General features: G+C 40.7%; 1 protein-coding gene across 1 annotated transcript in view; it reads right to left on the bottom strand.

Annotated features, from left to right (window-relative positions):
* Positions 1–26,275, bottom strand: part of EXOC4 (exocyst complex component 4) — an 816,823-nt gene that overhangs the window by 580,171 nt on the left and 210,377 nt on the right. The window contains exons 8-9 of the mRNA XM_052638352.1: positions 21,369–21,514; positions 11,943–12,031 (exon numbers count right to left, since the gene is read on the bottom strand). Coding sequence (XP_052494312.1) covers positions 11,943–12,031; positions 21,369–21,514 — 235 coding nt within the window. The remainder of the gene's footprint in view (positions 1–11,942; positions 12,032–21,368; positions 21,515–26,275) is intronic.

Genomic DNA, 26,275 nt, shown 5'->3' with positions numbered 1-26,275 from the left:
CAAAAATAGAGGGTATATCTGGAAATAAAAATTAAAGAATTCCTATTCTTCAGAGACATAGAAAGGGCACCGAAGTTAATAGATCAGTTAAATCCTAGAAAGGAGAAAGCAGTATGTGCAATTTAAAAATAGAAAGAAGAGGAGAAAACCTTTAACTCCATTACACTTAGGGAGGGGAATGGCAATCAAACAGGCTGAAGGCCTTAATCACCAGAGAGTTGATAACAGATTAATCCAATTAGTTAGGTTGGCTAAGGTTAGATAGATCTAAACAAAACTAAAAGAGAAACATGAAAATATGTATTATAAAAAGCTATCTTCGCCCCTAACACTCCATAAAAACTACTTCTCTTCTTGTACTTCCTATCTTACAACAAATAACATCATGATCTACCCAAGTCACCAGATTGGAAAACTGGGAACCAAGCCTATCTATTGCTCAAACTCCACACAGAACGAATCCTGTCCAAGTGACTCTACCTCGAAATTAGCTTTTGGATCTACTCCCACCTCTCCATCCTCACTGCTACCACCCTTCTAAAAAGCTGGCATAGTCTCCTATAAGCTCTCACCTGAAACAACACCACAGTGTGCCTCTTGTGTCTAATCTCCCTGCACTGATTCGCTTCCATAAGCCACTAGAATACTTGTACTAAAATGCAGATTTGATTAGGTGACTCTCCTGCTTTAAATCCTTAGAGGACTCCCCATCACTCATAAGCCTTCCTGCTGTCATACCAGGTCACTTGAGATCTGCCCAACTGTCCAACCTCGACTAGGTCCAACCTTCCCTTTGTGCTTCAACCACAACAGAACACCCGCCTCTCCCTGAAGCTCTCACAGCTGTGTTGTTTTACATGCTCTCCCTACCTGCAGTGAGTGCCCTTCCCCTGGTCAGTCCAGTTAACTCATCTTTTCAACTTTTTCTTCTTTTAATATTTATTTATTTACTTTGGGCTCCATAGGGTCTTAGTTGCATCAGTGGGGGCAGCCTTATGGCATGTGCAATCTGAATCCCCCGTCCAGGGAAGGAACCAGAGTCCCCTGCACTGGAAGGTGGATTCTTAACCCCTGGACCACCAGGGAAGGCCATCCAATTTCAATATAAAGATTCCTCCTTTATAACAGCTTCTATGGCTATCCCAGGAATGTTCTGTTTTCTCCTCCATGCTCCCCAAGGTACTTATTTATGAAAACTGTTTGCATGTCTTGTCTTCCACAGCACCAAGGACTCGTCCACATGCAGACATTCTAGGAGCAGCACCAAAAATATGGTTGGCCCGGAAATGCTGACTATGTTGTCACCTCTGACACACCAATTACCAGAACCTTAAGAAAGAGGCAAGGTAAGAGTACTGCTGGCTTCATTACCTGGCTGAGTAATCTGGGGCTCAGAAACGTAAAATACCTCGCTTGGTAAAAGCAAGGTGAGTACTAAGTACTCCTTCCACTAAACAAGAATACTCCCATAGCTGCTCAAAGCGCAAACAACCGTACCAATATTCCACATATGAACCTCACTAACCAACTGAACAGGGATATGTAAATGAGCTAACTGGTGCTGAAATCAGGCATTAATGTGCAAACAAACAGGGACTTATTTGAGCTAAGTGGGCATGAATATGCAAATGAACTGGCTGCAGTTCAGTACATGTCATCACAATTCTAGGAATGAACATCCTATATTATGACTATTACAATATTTATGTAGCATTCAGAGAGACTATCATATATTACTGTAATCTGGGCTTTTCGAGTTTAAAATTGTGGTGAAGCCAACAGTGACTTGATGTATATTTTCATCCACACCACAATGACAAGCTGCAAATCCAATGTAAGAACACACAACTCTGCCACCTCCATACAGAAGCGAGCTGCCATCTGCAGCCTGAGCTGAACAAGGGACTTCGGAATTAGGTTGGGCTGGTCCTTCATGATCCAGGTGCTGCCAGGATCTCCGGCCAAAACTACTGTACAGTCTGATACAATACTGTTACCGCAATTGCATTTAAAATAGTTATTTTTTTCCTATAGGATTTTTAATCAAGTGGCAAGGCTATACTGCTTGAACACCACTCAGAAAATCCAGTATGTGATTATATTTAGCTTTTGGTCTAGTATAATCTTTTATATTCCTATCATCACCAGCGCACCACTGGTTTCTATCAATTCTTCATCTCTTAATTGCTATGATGCACAGAGCCATTCACAACCGCTTTGGTATCCTTTCTGTCATCTCTGGTTCCCAAAAGTTATAAATTATAATCAGTAGAGGTCTGTATATATGAACTGATTTCCTTAATTAAAGAAAAAGTTATATCCAATTAATGTTACAAAACAAGAAAAGCCTATACTTTCACATTTACGTGCCTTTATCCCTCCACGCCCACTGCCTGAAATGCCCACCCCTTCCTTCTTTATCTGGAAAGCTACTTTTCATTCTTCATAAGCAGTTCAAACCTTAAATACTTATGAAAGTCACCCTGCCTTTTCCAGAACTTGGACACACATTTCAGCTACATACATATATATATATATATATACAGCTCCATCACAGCACGTATCACAACACTGCAATCACTTGATGGTTGTTGAATTAACTGGAACGTAAGTAGAGCTGCAAGTTATAGAGAACCCAACGATTAGTGACAAACAAGACTGCTTCTTCCTCTTTCATCAAGAAGTCAGGGTGGGATGGTGGCTCTGGTCATCAGAGTGTAACACTCCATGGGACCAGAAACCTAAGCTCTTTTTCACTTGTTGCCCAACCATCCCTACAGTGCGGCCTCACCCACGTGGTCTAAGATGACTCGCCACCACACTTCATTCATACTGTGTATGTGTGAACATCTTCACACAGCACACACGCACCGGGCTCGGACAGAAGAGTCTTCTCCTTCCCTTTAAACATAAGACCTCAAGTTACACATATCACTTTCACTCACACTCAGTTGGCTAGAACTATGCTTCCCTGGCTGGCTGCAAGGAAAGCTTAGACATGCTTATATTTGGAGGTAGCCATGTGTACGGCTAAAAATTAGGGGTTTTTATCAACATAGAACTAATGCTGGGAGACAAATGCCAGTCTCTGGAACACATTCACAGTCCCTTTCTGTTTTTTTTTTTTTTTTTTACTTTAAAAGGCAAAACTCAAAACCTGCTTCTGTTCATCATGGTATCCTAATGGCCTAGTGACGTGTCCAGTACAAATACACATGATAAATCTGTACCGATTCAATAAATCAACAGGAAATCCTAGAAAACACAGCAAGAAAAAGGAGAACAGCAGCTGAATTAAAGTTGGGTTCTGACACCCAGATGTAGGATGAGAGAGAGGAAGGCGCAGGTCAGTGGGGAGAGAGCCTTCCTGACTCCAAAGCTGTCCTCTCATGAACTCCGTAAGGTACAAACCCAGTTCAGTAATCATTCACAGCTTCAGCAGGGGCATGGAGTTTCAATGAAATGGTGCAGGCCTAAAAAAAAGAATCCAGCTATCGCAGAAAACTCCCATCTGGTTTAGACTTCTAAACAGTAGCATCACACTGCAATGTATGATTGTGTCTCCAGAGATCTAGAGGGCTTCTAAAAAATTATTATATTTCTACTCTTAATGAAATGTATAATATACGGAAGAGTGTACTTGGCATTTGTATGATTTTAAAAATAATAAGACTAGCACGAGCATTTCCATCATGGAGCTTAAGAAACACAACACTCCTATTCTCCCTCAAGGCTCATGTGCTCCTCTCTTGGATCATATACTCCTCCATCTTCTCCAGAGATGATGCCTTTCCTGAGTTTTATGCTTATGCCCCATCTTACCTTCGTCGCTTTTTCATTACATACGGAGACATACGCCTAAAGACGACACTGTTCACGTCTGACTGCTTCTGATCTTCACGTAGATGGAATTAAGCCTATACACAGTCCCATGTGACTGCTTCTGAGATCCAACCAAACTAACGCAGAGCAGAGTTCATTCTTTTTCATTGCTATTTACTACCCCTCCACTTGGAACCATGGCTATACCATGATTTATTTATTTCCGTTCTCCAGTCTATGGCGTTTGTTTCCAGTTTTCTGTTATTCAAACAATGCTGCTATGAACACACTTGTCCATACGTTTTACCTTTCACATTTGAGTTCTCTGCCCACCAAAAATGTATTTTCCTAAATGATATGAGGTTCAAATCCAATGTGTTTTTGTTTTTTTTTCTTTACTGGTACTCAATTGTCTCACCACTCATTATTGATAAGTCTGTCCTATCCCTACAAACCTATAATATCCTCTTCTCTCCTGATATCAAATTTTCCTTTGGTTAGGTGTCTGCTTCTGAGAGTTGCTAGTTGCCTCGGATACCCCAGAGAGGAAGGGGAAAGGAGCAGACGGAGAAAGGGTCTAAGTGGGGGAGGGGCTGACCCCCAGCCTCACTGAGTCAAACCATTGCCACTTTCCTCTCTTTTCTATACTGAACTGTGAAATAAGACAAAAACAGAGGACTGGCTCTATGACTGAAAGCTGAGCTTAACAGCACTAGATTGTGAGTTCCACAGCACTTTCCAGCATTAAAAATCGACCGCTTTATTTTCTAGATGTTATACTATGGGCAAGTTTACTTCAACTTCTGAATTTTCATATCAGATCACTTTTGATAAGGTAATCTCTTAGTATTTCATTAGCATTACATTTTGAAAATATAATATTACCTTATGAATCATGTCTTATTGAGACAATGATAAACTTGTTATACAGCATTCCCACTAGCTCCTAATAACTACCTTCCTCACTACATATCATAAATGTTTGTGGTCTTCTCTATCTTCTAAAAGAGCTCAGGTCCTAATGAGTTACATCATAAAAACTACTAGAGTTGTCAAAATGCAATTTCTTATGGTCCTAAAGAAAGTCTAAGAAAATAAGGAACAGCAGCAAGCTGCTATCTTCACATTATTAAAAAATTAATGTGAAGCAAATGATGAAAAATATGACAGAAGCTAACTTTCAAAATTCTGTTGCATCATGTTAGAAGTTTTCAGTGTAGCTTTTTCATACTTTGGTTTAAAAAGAAAGTTTAACTGAAGTATAACATAAATAGACATGCATATGTATAACTTTTAAAACTCAAATATATATATCTCATTTAGCAGCATTTCCCCTTCTTTCCTATCTGTATGGATGAATAAATAAACGGGTAGAACAAAAGCTTTTTTAAAATACGGTTATATGTCATCAACTAGTTCTGCATAACGACCACGGATCCTCTGTCAAGAGTGAGTTTCTTAGACTTTACTAAATGAGGCTTTGCAATGGCCTCTTTGTACTCCCCTGTTCCACTTTCTCCATGGTTCAGCTACCAGTGATTTGTCCACTATGTAGAAAGGATGGGGTATGAACTAGACTTATTCAGAAAATAAATACCTATATAAACTAAATCCACAAAAACAAAAAAAATTTAAATAAAATACCTACATTTGATAGATTAAGGCTAAGAGTTGGTACACTCAATAACAGTCATGGCATAAGAACACTTTTCTTTTTTTTTTAATTTTTACTTTTTTTTTACTTTACAATACTGTATTGGTTTTGCCATACATTGACATGAATCCACCACGGGTGTACGTGAGTCCCCAAACATGAACCCCCCTCCCACCCCATATCATCTCTCTGGATCATCTCCGTGCACCACCCCCAAGCATCCTGTATCCTGCATCGACCATAGACTGGCGATTCGTTTCTTACATGATAGTATACATGTTTCATTCTCCCAAATCATCCCACCCTCTCCCTCTCCCTCTCCGAGTCCAAAAGTCTGCTCTACACATCTGTGTCTCTTTTGCTGTCTCGCATACAGGGTCATCATTACCATCTTTCTACAAGATTTGAAATAATGCATTTGTCTGCTCATGACCTGAGGAAAGTACATTTATTATTATACTACTTCTTAGGAACAAACAAAGAAATTAGCACTTATAAAATTTTGATTATAATTTCATTATGAGACAAATCTTACCTATAAGTAAGTTATGATCTGTCTTTTTAAAAAGAATATTAAATACCCCAAAGGAGGGGGAATCAATTTTAGAACTTAAAACAGAAGAGCTAACTCTAACAGATTAAGGTTATTTTGAAATAATTATATGCAATTTTAACCAAAAAAAGTACTTTTTTTTTAAACCCATGTCACCTGCATATTGTTACTGAGTTATTAACAAAGTCATTAAGCAAAATTTTAAAGACTACAAAGAATTTTCTTATCAGATTTCAGGATATAAAGCTTTACAAGTTCTTGTATTTAAGGCTGCGGAACAAAACAGTGGTATGAGTATGAGATCACTGTGCCTCACTTCAGCCAAAATGTCCCTGAAAATGTATGCATACGTGAAATCTTGCTTTAAATGTTCCATTATAGAACAGCTTGCTATTTAGGAGACTCTTATTATAAATTCTCTGTGAAAAGGATAATCAACTCATGGTTAATCTATTTCAAATATTGCCTTACTTTAAGGCAAGGCACCCCCAAGCAGATTAATTACATACAATATTATTAAGTATTCACAACCCCAGTTACCAACAACCCGTTAGAGAGAAAAACTCAGAAAATTCAGGTCAGGTCAGTGAAAGAGCCCACTTTTCCCTGATGCCAGTACTTCTGTATTTACTATGTAAAGCAAATCCTCTTAGAGAAGTCAATTCTCAAGTGGTTGGAGCTTTACAGACTATTTCAATGTCAGGGCCATAGAAATGCTACTCATTAAACTAATGGGAATAAAACTAATACTCTTAAAGGTGATATAACTGAGAACAAAGAGAAGCACTAAGTAGCCCCAGGACACAGAAGAAACTGGAATCAAAACTGAGCATACATTTCAACTTGGATCAGTGACAATTAATGTACTCTACTCACTTGTGAGTTCTAACATCTTTAAAAATGAACATAGACAAATCACAGAACTACAAGTCTGTTTATTAAGTCCCCCCACTGCAGAAGGCAGTGGCACCCCACTCCAGTACTCTTGCCTGGAAACTCCCATGGACGGAGGAGCCTGGAAGGCTGCAATCTATGGGGTTGCTGAGGGTCGGACAGGACTGAGCGACTTCACTTTCACTTTTCACTTTCATGCATTGCAGAAGGAAATGGCAACCCACTCCAATGTTCTTGCCTGGAGAATCCCAGGGACGGGGGAGCCTGGTGGGCTGCCGTCTGTGGGGTCGCACAGAGTCGGACATGACTGAAGTGACTTAGCAGCAGGGTTTCTCAAATAAGTAAGCTTGAACCTACGTATCAGGTTGAGGACAGAGGTCTCCTCCTTCATCATGTATTTTCTAAGTGCCTAATTCAAGTCAAGCACTGTCCCAGGCCGTGGAACACACTACCTATGCTTGCATTCTGAGGGAAGTGCAGAAAATTAACAAGTTAACCACTGACTGACCGGAGGAGTATTAATACATCTTTTGTTACCCAAATATTATTGACCGGAGTGTTTAAAAATTCACACATAACAAATCGCCGACCATAGGCATTAGTAGCTTCTGCAAAAAATCACCAGTCAATAATGTGTTAAGGAGATGTATATATTTTTTTAATGTATCATGAGGAACATAAAAAACCTGCTGAGATTAAGAATGATAGGATGCGAGAAGGGGAGACAGGATGCTGGAAGAGATCGGGAAACAATAATGAGATTTGGGCAGGAGACCCAGAGTTGGAAGTCAGTTGTACTGAGGCCGCAGGCAAAGTTTGGTTTTGGCTGAGCTCATCTGGGGAAAGGCCACACAGGGAGCACAGGAGAGATTCCAGGACCAGACGGTGAGACACTCCACGGAGCCCTTGAGAAGACTCAGAAAGAACACGAGAAAGAGAAACGGAAAGCAGCTACTGAGAGAGACAGTGAGAGGAATGCAGAAAAGCAAACACAAAATTTGCCAAGATGGAGGTCGCTGGTGACCTTGAGGAGAGCCGACCAAGAGAAACAACGGGAGGGGAGGGGAGGAGAAAATGAGGGATAGAGGTAGGGGGCAGCTCCCTTCTGTCTGCAACAATCAATTGTTTTAAACTCCATTTTAATTTCAATCAATTATAGCTATTCTAATTTTTCCAGAGTTTTAATATCTAATTTACCAGTCACAATATCCCCCTAAAAGAGTCAGAAATGATACAGCTCTATTTTTCAAATGAGAGGATGGAGGCACAGGGACTGATTAACCAAAGAGCTTATTTTGGTCATGGGCTGCAGTGAGTATTTTGACTTTTTTTTTTTTTTAATCCTCATGAGATAATGTGTTCATTAGCTATCTTATTCTCCTGAAGAATCACGCACTAAACCTGAGATGCTATATTCAAGCTAAACATTCATTAAAATGAGTATCTTTCTAAGCTACCACATGGCTGCCTAAGCGGAACAATGAACCAGTGAAGAGGCTCGGAACAACAGGACGTCTGTGATTAACGGAGACACATACGCAAGTTTGACTTCCACCTGTTACCCTGCACACTTGGAAATCGCACCCCCACCTCCTCAGCCCAATTGCCAACAGCAGACTATATAATGAACCATCTGTACCCTGGCAGTTAGAGCCAACTGAGATGGGTTGATGGTACCAAAGAAATCTCATTTTTTTATTCTCTTCTTCCCCCTTGCGGGTTGTTAGGTTGGGTAACATTTTTAATTGCATGATGAATTGGAAGTGTTGGCAGGAACTGAACTTTTTGTCAGATTTGAGTTTTTTAATGTTACTTTGATGGTCTGTCTTCTACCATGCTCCTACAACAAAAGGAAGAGCTGACCTCATGAACCAAACCACTGCAGCTACGTGGTGTTAAGAGAAGGGACGAAAATCTGCCAGTCTCTCATGATGTGACTGAACTACTCAGCTACACCTTTTCAGGATAAGCTGAAATGTGGATCTCACTGTGGTCCTTGGACCAGTCAGATTAACAGAATAACTGAGAAAGAATGACTGTTTTTAATGGAAAATAGGTATGACTCCCTCCAACCTTTTTTCCCTGCAATATTAAAAGCACTCTTTCAGAGAAACTCTGGCTGCTAAATGAAACACTGTCAAACTTGTACAGTAATTGGTCATGTGATATAGTCTCTCACCAAGCATGTGATGTATCAGTTCAGTTCAATTATTTTTTAATGACTATTGTGAACATGGTCTGTTTGCTAGCTACTCTCTACCTATAACCAGAGATAAACGCTGTTTTGCTCAATACAGGTTAAGTACAATATACTGTTGCTTGAAAGTTCCATATTTCAATTAACTTTTTGAAAGAGGGGAAGTTCCTAGTCAAGATTATGATGATTCTTCAATTAACCATCCTCGCAGAAAAAAAGTCCTCTATAATTTAACTGGATTTTAGTGTTTTTCAATTATACACGGCAATGCTGTCATAGGCCAGACAGCTCAAGGGCAATATTTGTACTTAATAAAGCCATGTATAACTGCAAAGAACAAAAACGTATCTATGTATAGGCTCAACTTCAGCCTAAACTTAAAAGCTAATGGAAACCTGGGAAGCTGATAACGGCTGTCAGTGGTCCCTTCTCCTTTGGGGCCCCTAAATTCTCAGTGGTAAGCTGTCCCTCCTACTTTAGGCCTCTGCCATCCATACTCCTCCTGTCAGTGAGTTAGTCAGTCTTTATCGAACATTTACTATACCGGGCACTGTGCAAAGCACAGGAAATAAAGAAGCATTTCCTTCTCAGAGCTTACACTTCGGTGGCAGACACAAACAGTGAGCATTAATCCACACTACAGTGCAGAAAGTGACCAGAAAGGGAACCCTAAATATGTGAGCACACAGCAGGGGGAATGAGCTCAGAGACAGGTAGAAAGATGAGTGTGTGTGTTGTTTTTTGGGTGGTGGGCAGGAGGTAAGTTAGGGAGAGGAGGGACCAGCAGGGTAAATGACAAATTTAAGTAGGAAAGGTGAGTAGTGTTTAGCCCAATGAGGAGACAAACAGAATGTATATGAAAACTCTACAGGGACACAACTAGTAATAACAACATTTGAGGAGGAAGGCATTAGAGTTACTGTATGCCAGGCATTTTTCTTAATGCTGATCACAGCTTAACTCACCTAACTTTCATAACAACCTTATGGGGTAGGCACTGTTATTTTTATCCCCATCTAGAGATAAGCAGAGGCATAGAGCTTCTGAAGCTAGGAAATCAGGAGCTAGGTTTGAAATGTAGGCAATATGGGCCCAGAATCCTCTACTCTTCATTGACTGGCTATTACTGTCTCTCAAGAGATCATGGACCACGAATGGGGAGGAGGGCAGAGAAAATCCTTCCACATGGCTAGAGCAGACTGCTTACTCACTGTGCTTACTATCTACCCAAAAAGAAGCATCTAGTGCATACTTCTGTGTACTCAGTCATGTCTGACTCTGCAACCTCAAGCACTGTGGCACACCAGGCTCCTCTATCCATGGGATGTTCCAGGCAAGAATACCAAAGCGGGTTGCCGTTCTCTTCTCCAGATCTTCCCGACCCAGAGGTCATATACTAGAAGCCAGGTGGAAAGGAATTATATGGGTAAATTTAAACTATTCCTTAGGCCAACTCTGAATTCACAAATGAACTCTGTGATGAAAAAGTGGAGATATGGAAGATCTCTCTAAACCTAGATGGTTCGCTACACCCCCTACCTGGCAGTTCAACTATAATCAGTCCTACAATAATGTGTGTTCCAAAACTACCATTGCCTTCCAAGCTCTGCAGTCCATCCTACATTGCTAGGAGGTCACTGCCTGCAGAGGTCTGGATCGCCTCCTCCTCACTCCTTGTCTGACCACACAGTGGGTCACTCCTTCACTTATTCCAAATCTAACTGCTCTCCATACTCCTGCACTTCAAGACTCCAAAACATACACTTCATGTTTTCTAGAACATATAGCAATACTTTAGTACTAAATACGATGCTGGTAAGCTAATGTCCTTTTCCTTATATCCTGAAACATAGTTCTAGGTTTTTAATTCTAGAAATTAAATCTAAAAAAATCATTCCCTTCCCTCAACAAACTTAGCAATTTATGCCTAACATCTGCTTAGCTGTTAACCACTGACTGTCTGATATTGCTTGGTTTCTGGAGGGGTTTCTTTCTCTGTTTGTTGTTGGCGCACCATGGGGCATCTTAACTCCCCAACTAGGGATCGAACCTGCGTCTCCTGCATTGCAAGGCAGATTCCCTGATATTAATATTTCTCCCTTACTTTCACAACTGGATCTTCAGGCTCTTATCTTTTATTTGTACCAAACAACTTCCATCCCTTTCAGAGCTTGCGTGTGCTGCATTCAGCAGACCTCACGAACCTTTCTTGACTGATCACATTTCCCATGAGTAGCATTCTTTTGATCATAGGGGAAAAAATGTCATTGGCGTGATTTTTATTTTATTTAATTAAATTTACATATTTATTTTCTTAAGTATTTTCTCCTTCAGATTGCAACTATTTGGTAACCACACCTAAGTATCAAATATTCTGTGTATCAAAGCTATGTTCATCAGCACACACTATTTAAAGTCATCCTTTTTGCCTTTTCCAAATCCCAAGCATTCCTATGATACTTCAGAAAGTATTGAAAACAATAATTAAAATAACCATGGCAGCCACAGAAGACGGGCATTCCTCTAGACGGTGACTGGAATCATGTCCGTCATCTTTAAGCAAGAGGAAACTGCCCTCCTTTTCTTTTCACTTTGAGTTCCCACCTGAATGGTGGCAGGTCTATAAATCCTACAGCCATAGTAACAGTTTTAGCTGCTTGGCGGCAGATGCTGGGAAATGATAGAAGAAACAGACTACCAAGTCTTTAAATCTTTGCTATTGTGAAAGAATCCTATGAATGCAGACCTCAAATTCACATGCTATAAACACTTCAGATCGTCCTCCAGAGAATGACTTTTTCCAGGGAGGGTCAGGTACCCACCTTGAAGCTCTCCACTCCGACTGTACAGCTCCCTTCTCTGTTCTCGCAAGTAGGCACTCATGCTGATGGCGTGGGAGGAGGATTCGAACCTGCAATGAAACGCAGCACAAAACACAGTGAGGGAGTAACCAAATAGGTGGTGTCCAGCTACGTATATCCCCAAAGTATCCTACTCCATCCGTGGGATGCCCACTAGTGGTCCATGACCAAGACATCCTGATCCAGGGCAGGCTGCCGTGGATCGTGATTTGTGAATGGTATTCCTGGCGAAATGCTCTTCCATGACAGTATTTGGATCTTCTGCTCATTCTTGATTTCAACTGATACAACTTGATCTCTTGCAACTTTCTTTTGTCTTCAGATCCCTCGCCAGGATGCCTATACACAATCCACAAGAGCATCTCATAAAGTCATTCTGACTTTCCTCCTATACCATGCAAAAGCCTTCAGTGGCTTCCAGCTGTCACCACAGAAATACTGGCTCCCTGGAGCTGAACTCTTCCCCTTCCAACTAGTGAGAGGATGAGCACAGTGGGATGTTTGAAATGATGTTAAATAGCTACACCAGAGAAACAAGATATCTGCAGTCTCTCCATAACGCTCCTCAAAAACCATATACCTTCTAAACAGTTGTCAGAATTCTTACCTGCCACCTGCCACATAAAATACTTTTAAAAATAGCAAGCTACACAATGTCTGTTCACATCTACCCAGAAATGATTTCAGAGGCTAGAAACATGGTGGATAGGTTCATGATCTAGAACATGTCTTTAAAAGCTAAAATGACCAAAAAAAGTGAATAGAAACAGAAACAAATCATACTCTTGAAAGTAACTTCCAGTGGGACTTCCATGGTGGCCCAGTGGCTAAGACTCTGGGCTCCCAATGCAGGAGGTCTGGACTTGATCCCTGGTCAGGGAACTAAGATCCCAAACGCCAAAGGGCACAGACAACAATAAATAAATAAAAAGGCACCAAATTCTTTAATTAAAAAGAAAATGTAAAGGCATTGTCCGTTCACTCACTAATTCTTTAAAAAAAAAAAAAAAAAGAGTAATTGCAGATATGGAACAACAAACAGGAAAAATTATGATTGTATCAAACAGTATATCCTTCAATGTGCTAAGAAATCCCATTTCAAACCTGAGGCTTTCAGAGCCAGGAAAACAGGCTGAGAGGAGAAATCCTTCGAAGAATTATAGCCACTCAGGGGTAAACACAATGAAAGAGCATCCGTGATGATGGGACAGGTTTCCGGTACAACAAAGGAGCCCCAATATTTTCTTAATTCTGCCTTCTTTATCCATTCTTTGACAAGGAAGATGAATATCAAGATGAATGTCACTGGGAGGGAAACACTTGAGTCACTTGATCCTTTCTCTGCCCGCTGCCAAGAACTGAGAGGGCACGAATAACCAGAGGGAAGACCAAGTGCGTGGTACTTCAAAAGTGCCACATACCAGTCAAGAGCTGACAAGAAACCACTGACCTCCAAAAAGCACATTGACAGCTACCGATGAGAAACGGCAAACGGGGAAAAAAAAAAAAAAACTCGAGCAAAGACTAGAAAGGCACATGGAATACCATAAGAGAAGACTTAAATACACCCAATTAACCTTGGCTAGGGGCAATTAAAGAGAGCAATAAAGTTCTTCATGGATGTGATAGGACAGAGGACTTGCCAGAATCTGAATCCTTTATGACCTGATGTATTTTTACTACTTGGGAATCCTTTTTGTGTTTACAACAAGCCACAGGTTCATACAATTTTACAGTAAAAGAGGCAAGAAGGATTAGCCAGTCTTGCGATCATTTTATAGCCAAAGGCATTAAAGGCCACTGAGACAGGAAAACAGCCCTGACTCACATGACTCATTAATGGTGGAACCAAAACAAGAAAAAGGCAGATCCGTAAGAATGGCCTAATTCTGTGTGAGTGATGAGTTTTCAGTTCAGTCGCTCAGTCATGTCCGAATCTTTGCGACCCCATGAATTGCAGCATGCAAGGCCTCCCTGTCAATCACCAACTCCGTAGTTCATCCAAACTCATGTCCATCAAGTCGGTGATACCATCCAGCCATCTCATCCTCTGTCGTCCCCTTCTCCTCCTGCCCCCAATCCCTCCCAGCATCAGAGTCTTTTCCAATGAGTCAACTCGTCACATGAGGTGGCCAAAGTACTGGAGATTCAGCTTTGCATTAGTCCTTCTAGATTACCCAGGGCTGATCTCCTTTAGAGTGGACTGGTTGGATCTCCTTGCAGTCCAAGGGACTCTCAAGAGTCTTCTCCAACACCACAGTTCAAAAGCATCAATTCTTCGGCGCTCAGCTTTCTTCACAGTCCAACTCTCACATCCATACATGACCACTGGAAAAACCATAGCCTTGACTAGATGGACCTTTGTTGGCAAAGTAATGCCTCTACTTTTGAATATGCTATCTAGGTTGGTCATAACTTTCCTTCCAAGGAGTAAGCATCTTTTAATTTCACCATCTGCAGTGATTTTGAAGCCCAAAAAAATAAAGTCTGACACTATTTCCACTGTTTCCCCATCTATTTCCCATGAAGTGATGGGACCAGATGCCATCTTCGTTTTCTGAATGTTGAGCTTTAAGCCAACTTTTTCAGTCTCCTCCTTCACTTTCATCGAGAGGCTTTTTAGTTCCTCTTCACTTTCTGCCATAAGGGTGGTGTCATCTGCATATCTGAGGTTAGCGACATTTCTCCTGGCAATCTTGATTTCAGCTTGTGGTTCCTCCAGTCCAGCGTTTCTCATGATGTACTCTGCATAGAAGTTAAATAAGCAGGGTGACAATATACAGCCTTGACATACTCCTTTTCCTATTTGGAACCAGTCTGTTGTTCCGTGTCCAGTTCTAACTGTTGCTTCCTGACCTGCATACAGGTTTCTCAAGAGGCAGGTCAGGTGGTCTGGTATTCCCATCTCTTTCAGAATTTTCCACAGTTTATTGTGATCCACACAGTCAAAGGCTTTGGCATAGTCAATAAAGCAGAAATAGATGTTTTTCTGGAATTCTCTTGCTTTTTCCATGATCCAGAAGATGTTAGCAATTTGATCTCTGGTTCCTCTGCCTTTTCTAAAACCAGCTTGAACATCTGGAAGTTCACAGTTCACATATTGCTGAAGTCTGGCTTGGAGAACGTTGAGCATTACTTTACTAGCATGTGAGATGAGTGCAATTGTGTGGTAGTTTGAGCATTCTTTGGCATTGCCTTTCTTTGGGATTGGAATGAAAACTGACCTTTTCCAGTCCCGTGGCCACTGGTAAGTTTTCCAAATTTGTTGGCATATTGAGTGCAGTACTTTCACAGCATCATCTTTCAGGATTTGAAATAGCTCACCTGGAATTCCAACACCTTCACTAGCTTTGTTCACAGTGATGCTATCTAAGGCCCACTTGACTTCACATTTCAGGATGTCTGACTCTAGGTGAGTGATCACACCATCATGATTATCTGGGTCGTGAAGATTTTTTTCATCCAGGTCTTCTGTGTTTTCTTCCCACCTCTTCTTAATATCTTTTGCTTCTGTTAGGTCCATACCATTTTTGTCCTTTATCGAGTCCATCTTTGCATGAAACGTTTCCTTGGTATCTTTAATTTTCTTGAAGAGATCTCTAGTCTTTCCCATTCTGTTCTTTTCCTCTATTTCTTTGCATTGATCCCTGAGGATGGCTTTCTTATCTCTCCTTGTTATTCTTTGGAACTCTGCATTCAGATCCTTGTATCTTCCCTTCTCTCCTTTGTTTTTCGCTTCTCTTCTTTTCACAGCTATTTGTAAGGCCTTCCCAGACAGCCATTTTGATTTTTTGCATTTCTTTTCCACGGGGATGGTCTTGAAGCGTGTCTCCTGTACAATGTCACGAACTTCCGTCCATAGTTCATCAGGCACTCTATCAGATCTAGTCCCTTAAATCTATTTCTCACTTCCACTGTATAATCATTAGGGATTTGATTTAGGTCAACCTAAATGGTCTAGTGGTTTGCCCTACTTTCTTCAATTTCAGTCTAATTTGGCAATAAGGAGTTCATGATCTGAGCCACAGTCAGCTCCTGGTCTTGTTTTTGCTGACTGTATAGATCTCCTCCATCTTCGGCTGCAAAGAATGTAATCAATCTGATTTCAGAGTTGCCCATCAGGTGTTGTCCACGTGTAGAGTCTTCTCTTGTGTTGTTGGAAGAGGGTGTTTGCTATGACCAGAGTGTTCTGTTGGCAAAACTCTATTAGCCTTTGCCCTGCTTCATTCCATATTCCAAGGCCAAATTTGCCTGTTACCCCAGTTGTTTCTTGACTTCCTACTTTTGCATTCCAGTCCCCTATAATGAAAAGGACATCTATTTTGGGTGTTAGTTCTAAAAGATTTTTTAGGTATTCATAGAATGGTTCAACTTTAGCTTCTTCAGCGTTACTGGTTGGGGCATACATTTGGATTACTGTGATACTGAATGGTTTGCCTTGGAAACGAACAGAGATCATTCTGTCATTTTTGAGATTGCCCCCAAGTACTGCATTTTGGACTCTCTTGTTGACCATGATGGCTACTCCATTTTTCTAAGGGATTCCTGCCCACAGTGGTAGATATCATTGTCATCTGAGTTAAATTCACCCATTCCAGTCCATTTTAGTTCACTGATTCCTAGAATGTCGACATTCACTCTTACCATCTCCTGTTTGACCACTTCCAATTTGCCTCGATTCAGGGACCTAACATTCCAGGTTCCTATGCAATATTGCTCTTTACAGCACCGGACCTTGCTTCTATCACCAGTCACATCTACAACTGGGTAATGTTTTTGCTATGGCTCCATTCCTTCATTCTATTACTATGCAATAATAATAAATGTGTTCAGTTCAGTTCAGTTCAGTTGCTCAGCCATGTCCAACTCTTTGCAACCCCATGAATCGCAGCACGCCAGGCCTCTCTGTCAATCACCAACTCCCGGAGTTCACTCAAACTCACGTCCATCGAGTCGGTGATGCCATCTGGCCATCTCATCCTCTGTCGTCCCCTTCTCCTCCTGCCCCCAATCCCTCCCAGCATCAGTGTCTTTTCCAATGAGTCAACTCTTCGCATGAGGTGGCCAAAGTACTGGAGTTTCAGCTTTAGCATCATTCCCTCCAAAGAAATCCCAGGGTTGATCTCTTTCAGGATGGACTGGTTGGATCTCCTTGCAGTCCAAGGGACTCTCAAGAGTCTTCTCCAATACCAGAGTTCAAAAGCATCAATTCTTCAGCGCTCAGCTTTCCTCACAGTCCAACTCTCACATCCATACATGACCACTGGAAAAAGCATAGCCTTGACTAGATGGACCTTTGTTGGCAAAGTCATGTCTCTGCTTTTGAATATGCTATCTAGGTTGGTCATAACTTTCCTTCCAAGAAGTAAGCATCTTTTAATTTCATTGCTGCAGTAATGATTTCTTAAGTTCACTTACTCACTTCCAATAACTTATGTTTTCAAAAACCAATTTCAAGATTGGTTAAGTATCTAAAAATGCTTATGTGGTCTGACGTTCACAGTCAGGGGTGAGGGGTGACAGCATCAAATCTAAACACCCTGAAACTTGCTTCTGGCAATATGCGTAGAGTGAAAATGGTCAGTTGAGCTTGAGGAGGGAAGAGGAGGATAAGCAGGGGTGGAGGAAGGAAGGCAGGGGAGGGAGGAAAGAAAAGGCCTAACAGTAGGCCTTAGGCAGTACCTGAGGCAGTCTTAGCTGCCTCCACCAACCACCTTTCTCCCACTATACCTTGCTTGGTGGCACAGCCTCGAGTCTATCTGGGCATCTGTGCCCTCCATCCCTCTTCACTCAGCAGGAAGCTCAGGGGAAGGGGTTCCCTGTCTAGCTAGAGACCTATTACCAAAGATGAACTCTGACTGGTTTAAAGACAGTCACCATGGTCTCCCTTCCCCTTGCCAGTGAATGGTTCAGGAACAGGCTTGCAGAGGGGCTTTGCCACTGGCAGAAAAGATGACAAATGGATGACTAACCACTACTCATGAATTAAAAAGGATTTGAAATGTTAAAGTCATTTTGGAAGGCAGTTGCATGGCGTCTTACGAAGTTAAAACATAGTCGTACCATGTGATCCAGCAATCACGCTCCGGGGCATTTACCCAGATGAGTCAAATACTGTCACCGACACTAAAGCCTGCACAGGAATGCTTATCACCACTTTATCCGTAACTGCCAGAAGCTGGAAGCAACCAAGATGTCTCTCTATAACTGAAAGGGAAAACTGTGGTACAGTCACAAAACCAGTATTATTTAGCAACACAGAAGTTGCCACAAAAAGACATGGATGAATGTTAAATGTGAAAGAAGCCACTCTGAAAAGACTGGGTATTGTCTTTAAGGCATTCTAGAAGGAGCAAACTACAGAGATAGTTTAAAAACAAAAAAAGATCGGTCATTTCTAGGGGTTCAGGAGTAAGGAAAAAAGGAGGAATGAGTAAGTGAAAAACAGGATATTTAGGGCAGTGAAATTACTCTGTTAGATACTATAATGGTAGACACATGACATCATGTATTTCTCCAAACCAGTGGAACTATATAACACAGAGAGTGAATGCTAATATAAACAAAGGACTTTAATAATGATGTATCAATGTTGGTTCCTCAACTGTAACTAATGTGCCACACCTAAGCAAGGTGTTAATCAGAGGAGAAACTATGGTGCAGAGGAACATAAGGGAAATCTCTGTACATAAGGGAAATCAATTTTTCTGCAATCTAAAATGGCTATAAAAAATTAAGCATATTAATTTAGAAAAAAAAAGATTTGTGGACGAGTCACACACTTTCCTTGACACCACCATTGTTACTGGAGTGGGACTGAATGCAAAGAGAAAAGGAAAGGACCAAGTCCTTGTTGATACTGTCTTGGTGAATTGAGGAATCCTCTACAGTCACTCCTATGTGTGAGGTAATAACCTTCTTACAAGTTAACCTGTTCACTTGGGGTCCTATGTTACTTGCAGTCTAAAGCATTTTAACTCATACTACAAACAACCTGTGAATAAAACTTTTTGTTGTTGTTGTTTTTTAAAGAACAAATTCAATAAACAGAATGGATTTTACTACAGTGTGGGCACAGGAAATCTCCTCTCCTCAAGACTGCAAGACAAATGAACTGCTGAAAACTTCCTTAATGATTAAGAACTCTATGAATACCTGATAGAAAACAAATCTCAAAGTGAATCAACAGAGGATACTGGACTTCCAAATATTTAAAAAAGAAGGAATCCACAACACTGGGATGTATTTCTGTACTCACTTTACATGCTCAGATATGATTTTTTTAATATCTATTAATCCTCCCAAGAACATAGGTTAGCCAAGATTTAAATCCTGCTTCTACCACTTGCTAGTTATGTTAACTTATGTAAGTTCCTTAACCTCTTGTGTGTCAAGTTTTAAATTTTTTTTTAAAAAAACTGAATTTTAGAATCAAGTTTATAGAAAACATACAAAACACTACAAAGAGTTTCTGTATACCTTTCACCCCAAACCCTCCCTAATGTTAATGTCTTATATAATTGCAGTACATTTTGTTGCATCTAATAAATTAACATGGGTATGATATTGAACTACAGACTTCATTTGACTCTCACAAAAATTTTCCACTAATAATCTTTTCCTGTTCCAGGATACCACACTACATTTAGATCATGTGTAATTTTGAAAAATAGACTTTGGTTTCCAATGGGCTTTTCTTTACCATGTATGCTGTTCAGTAATCCCCTCTGACTAGGGCTGAGCAGAGAAAGTCATTGACCCTGAGAATGAACCACACCATGCCAGTAGTGCCTGGTAGGCTTTGTTTCCCAAAGCTCTGTTAATTCAGGGGAAGGACTGGCTTTGCTCCCAGGAAGGTGTTAGTAGTCTCCTGAGAAGCTTAAGAGCTGATTTTGATTGGGAGTCCCTTCATGGCCTCCACCAATACCATGCACTCATGGTAAATCACCAAGTATTCACTTGTCTGTCTTCTCTACTAAATTGTATGTGTCTAAGCCATGAAATTAAAAGACGCTTACTCCCTGGAAGGAAAGTTATGACCAACCTAGACAGCATATTCAAAAGCAGGGACATTACTTTGCCAACAAAGGTCCCTCTAGTCAGGGCTATGGTTTTCCCAGTGGTCATGTACGGATGTGAGAGTTGGACAATAGAGAAAGCTGAGCGCCGAAGAATTGATGCTTTTGAACTGTCGTGTTGGAGAAGACTCTTGAGAGTCCCTTGGACTGCAAGGAGATCCAACCAGTCCATTCTAAAGGAGATCAGTCCTGGGTGTTCACTGGAAGGACTGATGCTGAAGCTGAAACTCCAATACTTTGGCCACTCATGTGAAGAGTTGACTCACTGGAAAAGACCCTGATGCTGGGTGGAATTGGGGGCAGGAGGAGAAGGGGATGACAGAGGATGAGATGGCTGGATGGCATCACCGACTTGATGGACATGACTTTGGGTGGACTCCGGGAGTTGGTGATGGACAGGGAGGCCTGGCGTGCTGCAATTCATGAGGTCGCAAAGAGTCGGACGCAACTGAGCGACTGAACTAAACTGAAGGAGTCAGTGCCTCAATTTTTTTTCATGTGTAAAAGAGGATGAAAAATAGTACCCACACCCATAAGATTTTTATAATGAATGAGTAAATGAGATAATCCAAGAAAATGGCTTTATGCCTTGGCTAGCACTTAGTAAGGACTCAGAAGCATTAACCACTACTCTTGATGCCCAAATTTGATATAATCTGAATTATGACTAATTGAGACTCTCCTGAGAAACCCATTTATCACAGTGCCTGGTACATAGTAAGCACCTGAGCAATGGTAGCTGTTACTGTTATTACTATTAATGTTAATAATAATATTAACTGTAAGCTGTTACCAAGTGACAATAACTTATGACCAGCTGAGGAGAGTAGTTAGTCATAATAAGGAAAAAAGAATGTCCACATTATTCTCTTATTAATTCAAATAAAACCCAATACTACTTAGCTAGCTTTATGACTTTATTAACAACGGTTGTTTCTTGGCACTTGGGGCCTTTGCAAAAGCTAAAATATTTCATTTCCTTTCATTCCATATAAAATTCCCCAGAAACAAGAGGGGAATTTCTCTTCATTTTATATAAAAATACCCAGAAATGAATTCCAGAAATTTTTATTAAAAGTTTTAGATAGTCCAGCAACCATAGTCCAAAATAGCCACTTCTCTTACAGAAGACGAAAGTACACAAAATTGAATATATACATTTAGTATATGAGAGGACTATATATTGCTACCATAATTCTTTCAAATCAACTTTAACTGGGTGAAATAATGACTGTTAATAAAGTAGAAAACCATTAAACTTGGATCTAACACATCTCAACATCTATCTTACCAGCAGTGAGATACTTACTTGAAAAGAGAATTTTTTGGCCTTTGAGGTTTCTTCTTGGCAAAAAAGGCTGCACAGTCACGTCCACTGCTGGCATAACTGAGCTGAGCTGATGGTTCAGAGGCTGTACGTGTATTTTTCATATCCAAGTACTCAGTCAACAGCATCTGTACAAGCAGATAAACAGCTTAAAATTAACATGCACCTTTACGATATGCAATTTTAAAACCATGAAGACCTCATTCTAAAACCACCTTGACTAAGAAGGATATTAACCTAGCTATTCATTATTTCTAGTAGTAGACCTAAGGAAAGATTCATTATGGCCAGAAAGTCAATTTGCTAAAGTGAGTTAAAGTTAAAGTGAAATCGCTCAGTTGTGTCCAACTCTTTGCGACCCCATGGACTGTAGTCTACCAGGCTCCTCTGTCCATGGGATTTTCCAGGCAATAGTACTAGAGTGGACTGCCATTTCCTTCTCCAGGGGATCTTCTGAAACCAGGGATTGAACCCAGGTCTCCCGCAATGTAGACAGACACTTTACCATCTGAGCCACCAGGGAAGTCCCCACCGATTTGCTACCCATGCCTAAAACTGAGAACAGGGTATAGTGGGCATTTGCACATGGGGGTAAATGGGAAGTTTTTATTGAGGGTCTACTATGTGTCAGGCATGAAGTTGGGTGAGTCAAGCAATATGCTCCTGCAGTCATAATTTAATCCTCATTATTCCAAATTATAGCAGCATCAGCAGTAATGCCATAGTGTTTACTGAGGGCTTACTACGTTGCAGGCGAGGGGCTAATCCACTTAGATGTGTTACTTCATTTAAAGAACAAAATCTTATCAGGGAGGTCAGTTCTCAGAACACAGACAAGGAAATGGACCAGCAATCTAAAACACCTGCCAACCAGGCCAGCGCAGGCCACAGCGGACTAGGTGGTCTTGACCTGCAAATAACTTTGAGGCCAATACTCATCTGCAGAGGGTCAAAGCAACAGGTTTGTTGTTGTTTTTAAATCACTACTGCCAGCAGGTCCTGCTTGTAAAAATCAATCCACTTCAGAGCCTCAAGGGTTCAGGGGCCTGAGCTAGAATCAGTTGTACTATCTCTAAGACAAGTGTAGTAAAAAGTCCCCACTATTCGTAAAGAAAACAGCAGATCTGGAATAGAAATCACCACGGTTCCTAAGAATAGTCCCAGTGCCTAACCTGCGACTAAAGTCTATCAACTCACTTGTATAATAACTCGCCACATTTACAATGTCGCGATAACCACATGTAGGCAAACAATTCTATCCATGACGGAAGTGAAAACTTTTCAGACTCAGGGTCCCATATCACTAGTATCCCTGCACATAGGGATGTGTGTGTGTGTGTGTGTTCATTCATTCAAAGTGTGAGAACCATATTAAGCACTATCATCAGAAAACATTTATGAAGCACCTGTGACTATACTGCTCCAAGTAAGTTTTAAAGCCGATTATGTCTCTATTATGATTACTGAGTACTTATCACATATCAGGCATTTTAAAAACATGATCTTACTCAATCCTCAAATCTATGACGTGTTACTAATTGTAATTTAGAGATGATTAAACTGAGAATTAGTGGTGTTAAAAAAACTAGCCCATATGGGTGTGGGGGAGCAGGAGTTAACAAGAAATTTCTGTACGCTCCGGCTTCCGATAGCTCAGTTGGTAAAGAATCCGCCTGCAATGCGGGAGACCCCGGTTCGATTCCTAGGTTGGGAAGATTCCTGAAGAAGGGATAGGCTACGCATTCCAGTATTCTTGGGCTTCCCTTGTGGCTCAGCTGGTAAAGAATCTGCCCGCAATGCAGGAGACCTGGGTTTGATCCCTGGGTTGGGAAGATCCCCTGCAGAAGGGAAAGGCTACCCTCTCCAGTATTCTGGCCTGGAGAATTCCATGGACTGTATTGCCCATGAGGTTGCAAAGAGTCGGACATGATTGAGCGACTTTCTCTTTCACTTTCTGTACGTTTCCCATCAATTTACTATGAGCTTTAAAATGCTTTTTAAAAAACTCAAAAGAAAAAGAGAGGGAAGAAAGGAGGGAAGTAGAAACTAGGCTAAGGTCTTATATTTACAGTGTAACAGGTCAGGATTTCAACTCAGGTTTAGTTCCCACCAGTCTATTTTCTTCCCCATGACAGTCCACTCTAACTGCATAAAAACTATCAATGAGACCGATTGCAGCTGCCAGTGAATGGATTTTTGTTGTTGCTGTTTAGTCACTAAGTTGTGTCTGACATTTTTGAGACCCCCATGGACCGTAGCCCACCAGGCTCATGGGATCTCCCAGTAAGAATACTGAAGTGGGTTGCCATTTCCTTCTCCAGGGGATCTTCCCAACACAAGGATCAAACCTGCACTGGCAGGCAGATTCTTTACTGTTGAAGCTGTCAGGGAAGCCCCTGTGGGCTTCTTTTATTTCATCCTCCGCACAATTAAAGTACTTCATTTGATTTTCTGTACAATAAAGAGTTCACTGGGAAAGAAGAAAACATGTTAAGAGATTGGTCAATGTTTTGTTTGTTTTCTTTATGAGGTCCCTGGAGTATTACTCAGTATGCTGAGGAAGTAATATAATAACAAGTACTATCTCTGTTAATATATCACCCAAATTGCACAACAGTCAGAGAGAGAATTGAATTGGGTCTCTAGTAACAATTCCAGTGAGGGACTCAATTATTTTGCAGATTTAGAGCTGATGTTAATAAAGTTTGCAGGAATCTGTTATCAAAAGAAGTTCAGTAAATCAGAAAGGAATTTCAACTTGTTGACATCTTTCACATTTTAACACAGAATGATGTCTACAAATACCCTGGTTTCACTTAAATGTTGGTTATTACACCAGTATGACAGAATTATGTTTCTACCAAAGCCACACTACACCAAAGTAATTCTTCTGAAGTAATTATTGTCCTAGAAATCAATGACTGTCCTTTTATAATAAAATATTGACTGACCAGGACATAACTAAGCAGCATCCTTAAAATCCAGGTATTTTATGATCATTGTTCTTTTTCTCCACATCCCCTTAATTATTAAAGCTCAGGATTCTTAGTCTTTCTATTCATCAACTTCTCCCTTTCTGTCTATACAAATGTACTATTTCTAATACATTTTTCTGTTGACAAATATCTTGCTTTGGTTCTCACAATCTATTACTTTTTTTCCTTTCTGTCTTTTGGTTCTAAACTTTAAAAAGCAGTCTCCACATATATTACGTCCCCTACCCTAATGTGGTCTTTATCCTCATTTCTCTCCCAAGCTTCAATCCTACATCTGTGACTTCATGCCTGACCTATTCATTTATTTCACATAAAATCAATCCTAAATTCTGAAACCTAAATCATCTTCCCATAAAAATTAGTAATTCCTTCTTTCAACTTTCTGTTTAGTATTTTCTTACTGTCACTGATCTCCAGGTTTAAAACTTCAGAACAATCTTTAATACATTCCCTTATCCTTTGTATTCACAAAGGAGTCTGTGCCCAAATTCATTCATCTCTCTTTCTCAACTCGATGAGTTTGCCCTTCTGGTCCATTCTGACAGTCACCACCAATGAGTTTTCCTCACTGAGTTTTCTGTCTCCCATCTTATTCTTCCAATCCTCCTACACCCTCAATAGAGTGATCTTCCTTAAAAAAAATGTTGCTCCAAAAAAGTGTAAAAGTGACTTTATCTACAAAACAGAAATAGAGTTACAGATGTGGAAAACAATCATGCACAGTTACCAGGGGGGCAAAGGGCAATTAGGACTGACATATACACACTGAAAGGGAGAAAAAAGTGGAAGTGTGAGTCGCTCAGTGGCGTCTGACTCTTTGCGACCCTGGGACTGCACCCCACCAGGCTCTTCTGTCCATGGGATTCGCCAGGCAAGAATATTGGAGTGGGCTGCCATTCCTTTTTCCGGGGGATGGTCCTGACCCAGGGATCGAACCCGGGTCTCCTGCATTGCAGGCGGATTCTTTTACCATCTGAGACATCAGAGGAGCCCACGTAAAACAGGTAACTGAGAAGAGCCCACCGTACAGCACAGGAACTCTGCTCAGGGCTCTGTAATGGCCTACCTGGGAAAAGAATCTAAAAGAGAGTTGATGTATGTATGTACAACTGATTCACTTTGCTGTATACGTGAAACTTACACAGTATCACCTCAACTCCAATAAAAATTATAAAGAAAAAAAATAAAAAACAAACACAGTTGCTGCTACCATCACAAGGCTCCCCATCTCATCATTTACAACAATCTGACCTCAATATTCCAATCATATCTTATTCTCCTGAAGATGAAGCCAGCACTCCAATCAAGATCACAGACCTACCTCTCCCCTGTACACACCTAGGCCCTCTCATTTCTGGAATGTCTCTCCTAGACTACCCTCTCTCCTAACAGACCCTTCCAAAAACCAGTTTCAATATTTTCACTTCAACAGCTCCTTTCCCAGGCCATTGGAAATGAGCTGTTTCCTTTTCTGAGCTCCTCAAGTACCCACTTTACATATCAGTAAATAAGTATTCATCCAAAACTGCTCGATACTATTAGCTATTATCTAAGGAAAAGATGCCTCACCATTAATAAACAGGAGGAACTTTATGTTCCTTAAAGCATTGTATTTCTTTACTTCCATCACAGAACCATTCAACATACCAGTCAATCAGAAAATATAGGGAACCAATGAATTTTTTAAAAAGCAAGTGATGAGAAGCCTTGATGTATGTATGTTGTTAGATGCATATTAGCGATAGTCTCCAAAGCAGAAAGAGCCCTATGAATGACTCCAGAGTACAAAAACCTACACTGTGAATAAAGTAACAAAGCGAGAGGTGCAATTTTAACCACAGGCTTTGTGATGTCTGCTTCCTTCGTTGTGTTTCCTTTTTCCTAATAACATTC

Source organism: Budorcas taxicolor, chromosome 4 (assembly GCF_023091745.1).
Source record: "Budorcas taxicolor isolate Tak-1 chromosome 4, Takin1.1, whole genome shotgun sequence".
In the NCBI taxonomy this organism is placed as follows: domain Eukaryota; kingdom Metazoa; phylum Chordata; class Mammalia; order Artiodactyla; family Bovidae; genus Budorcas; species Budorcas taxicolor.
Note: the sequence above shows the minus strand (reverse complement) of the source record. Positions and strands in the feature narration are given on the sequence as shown.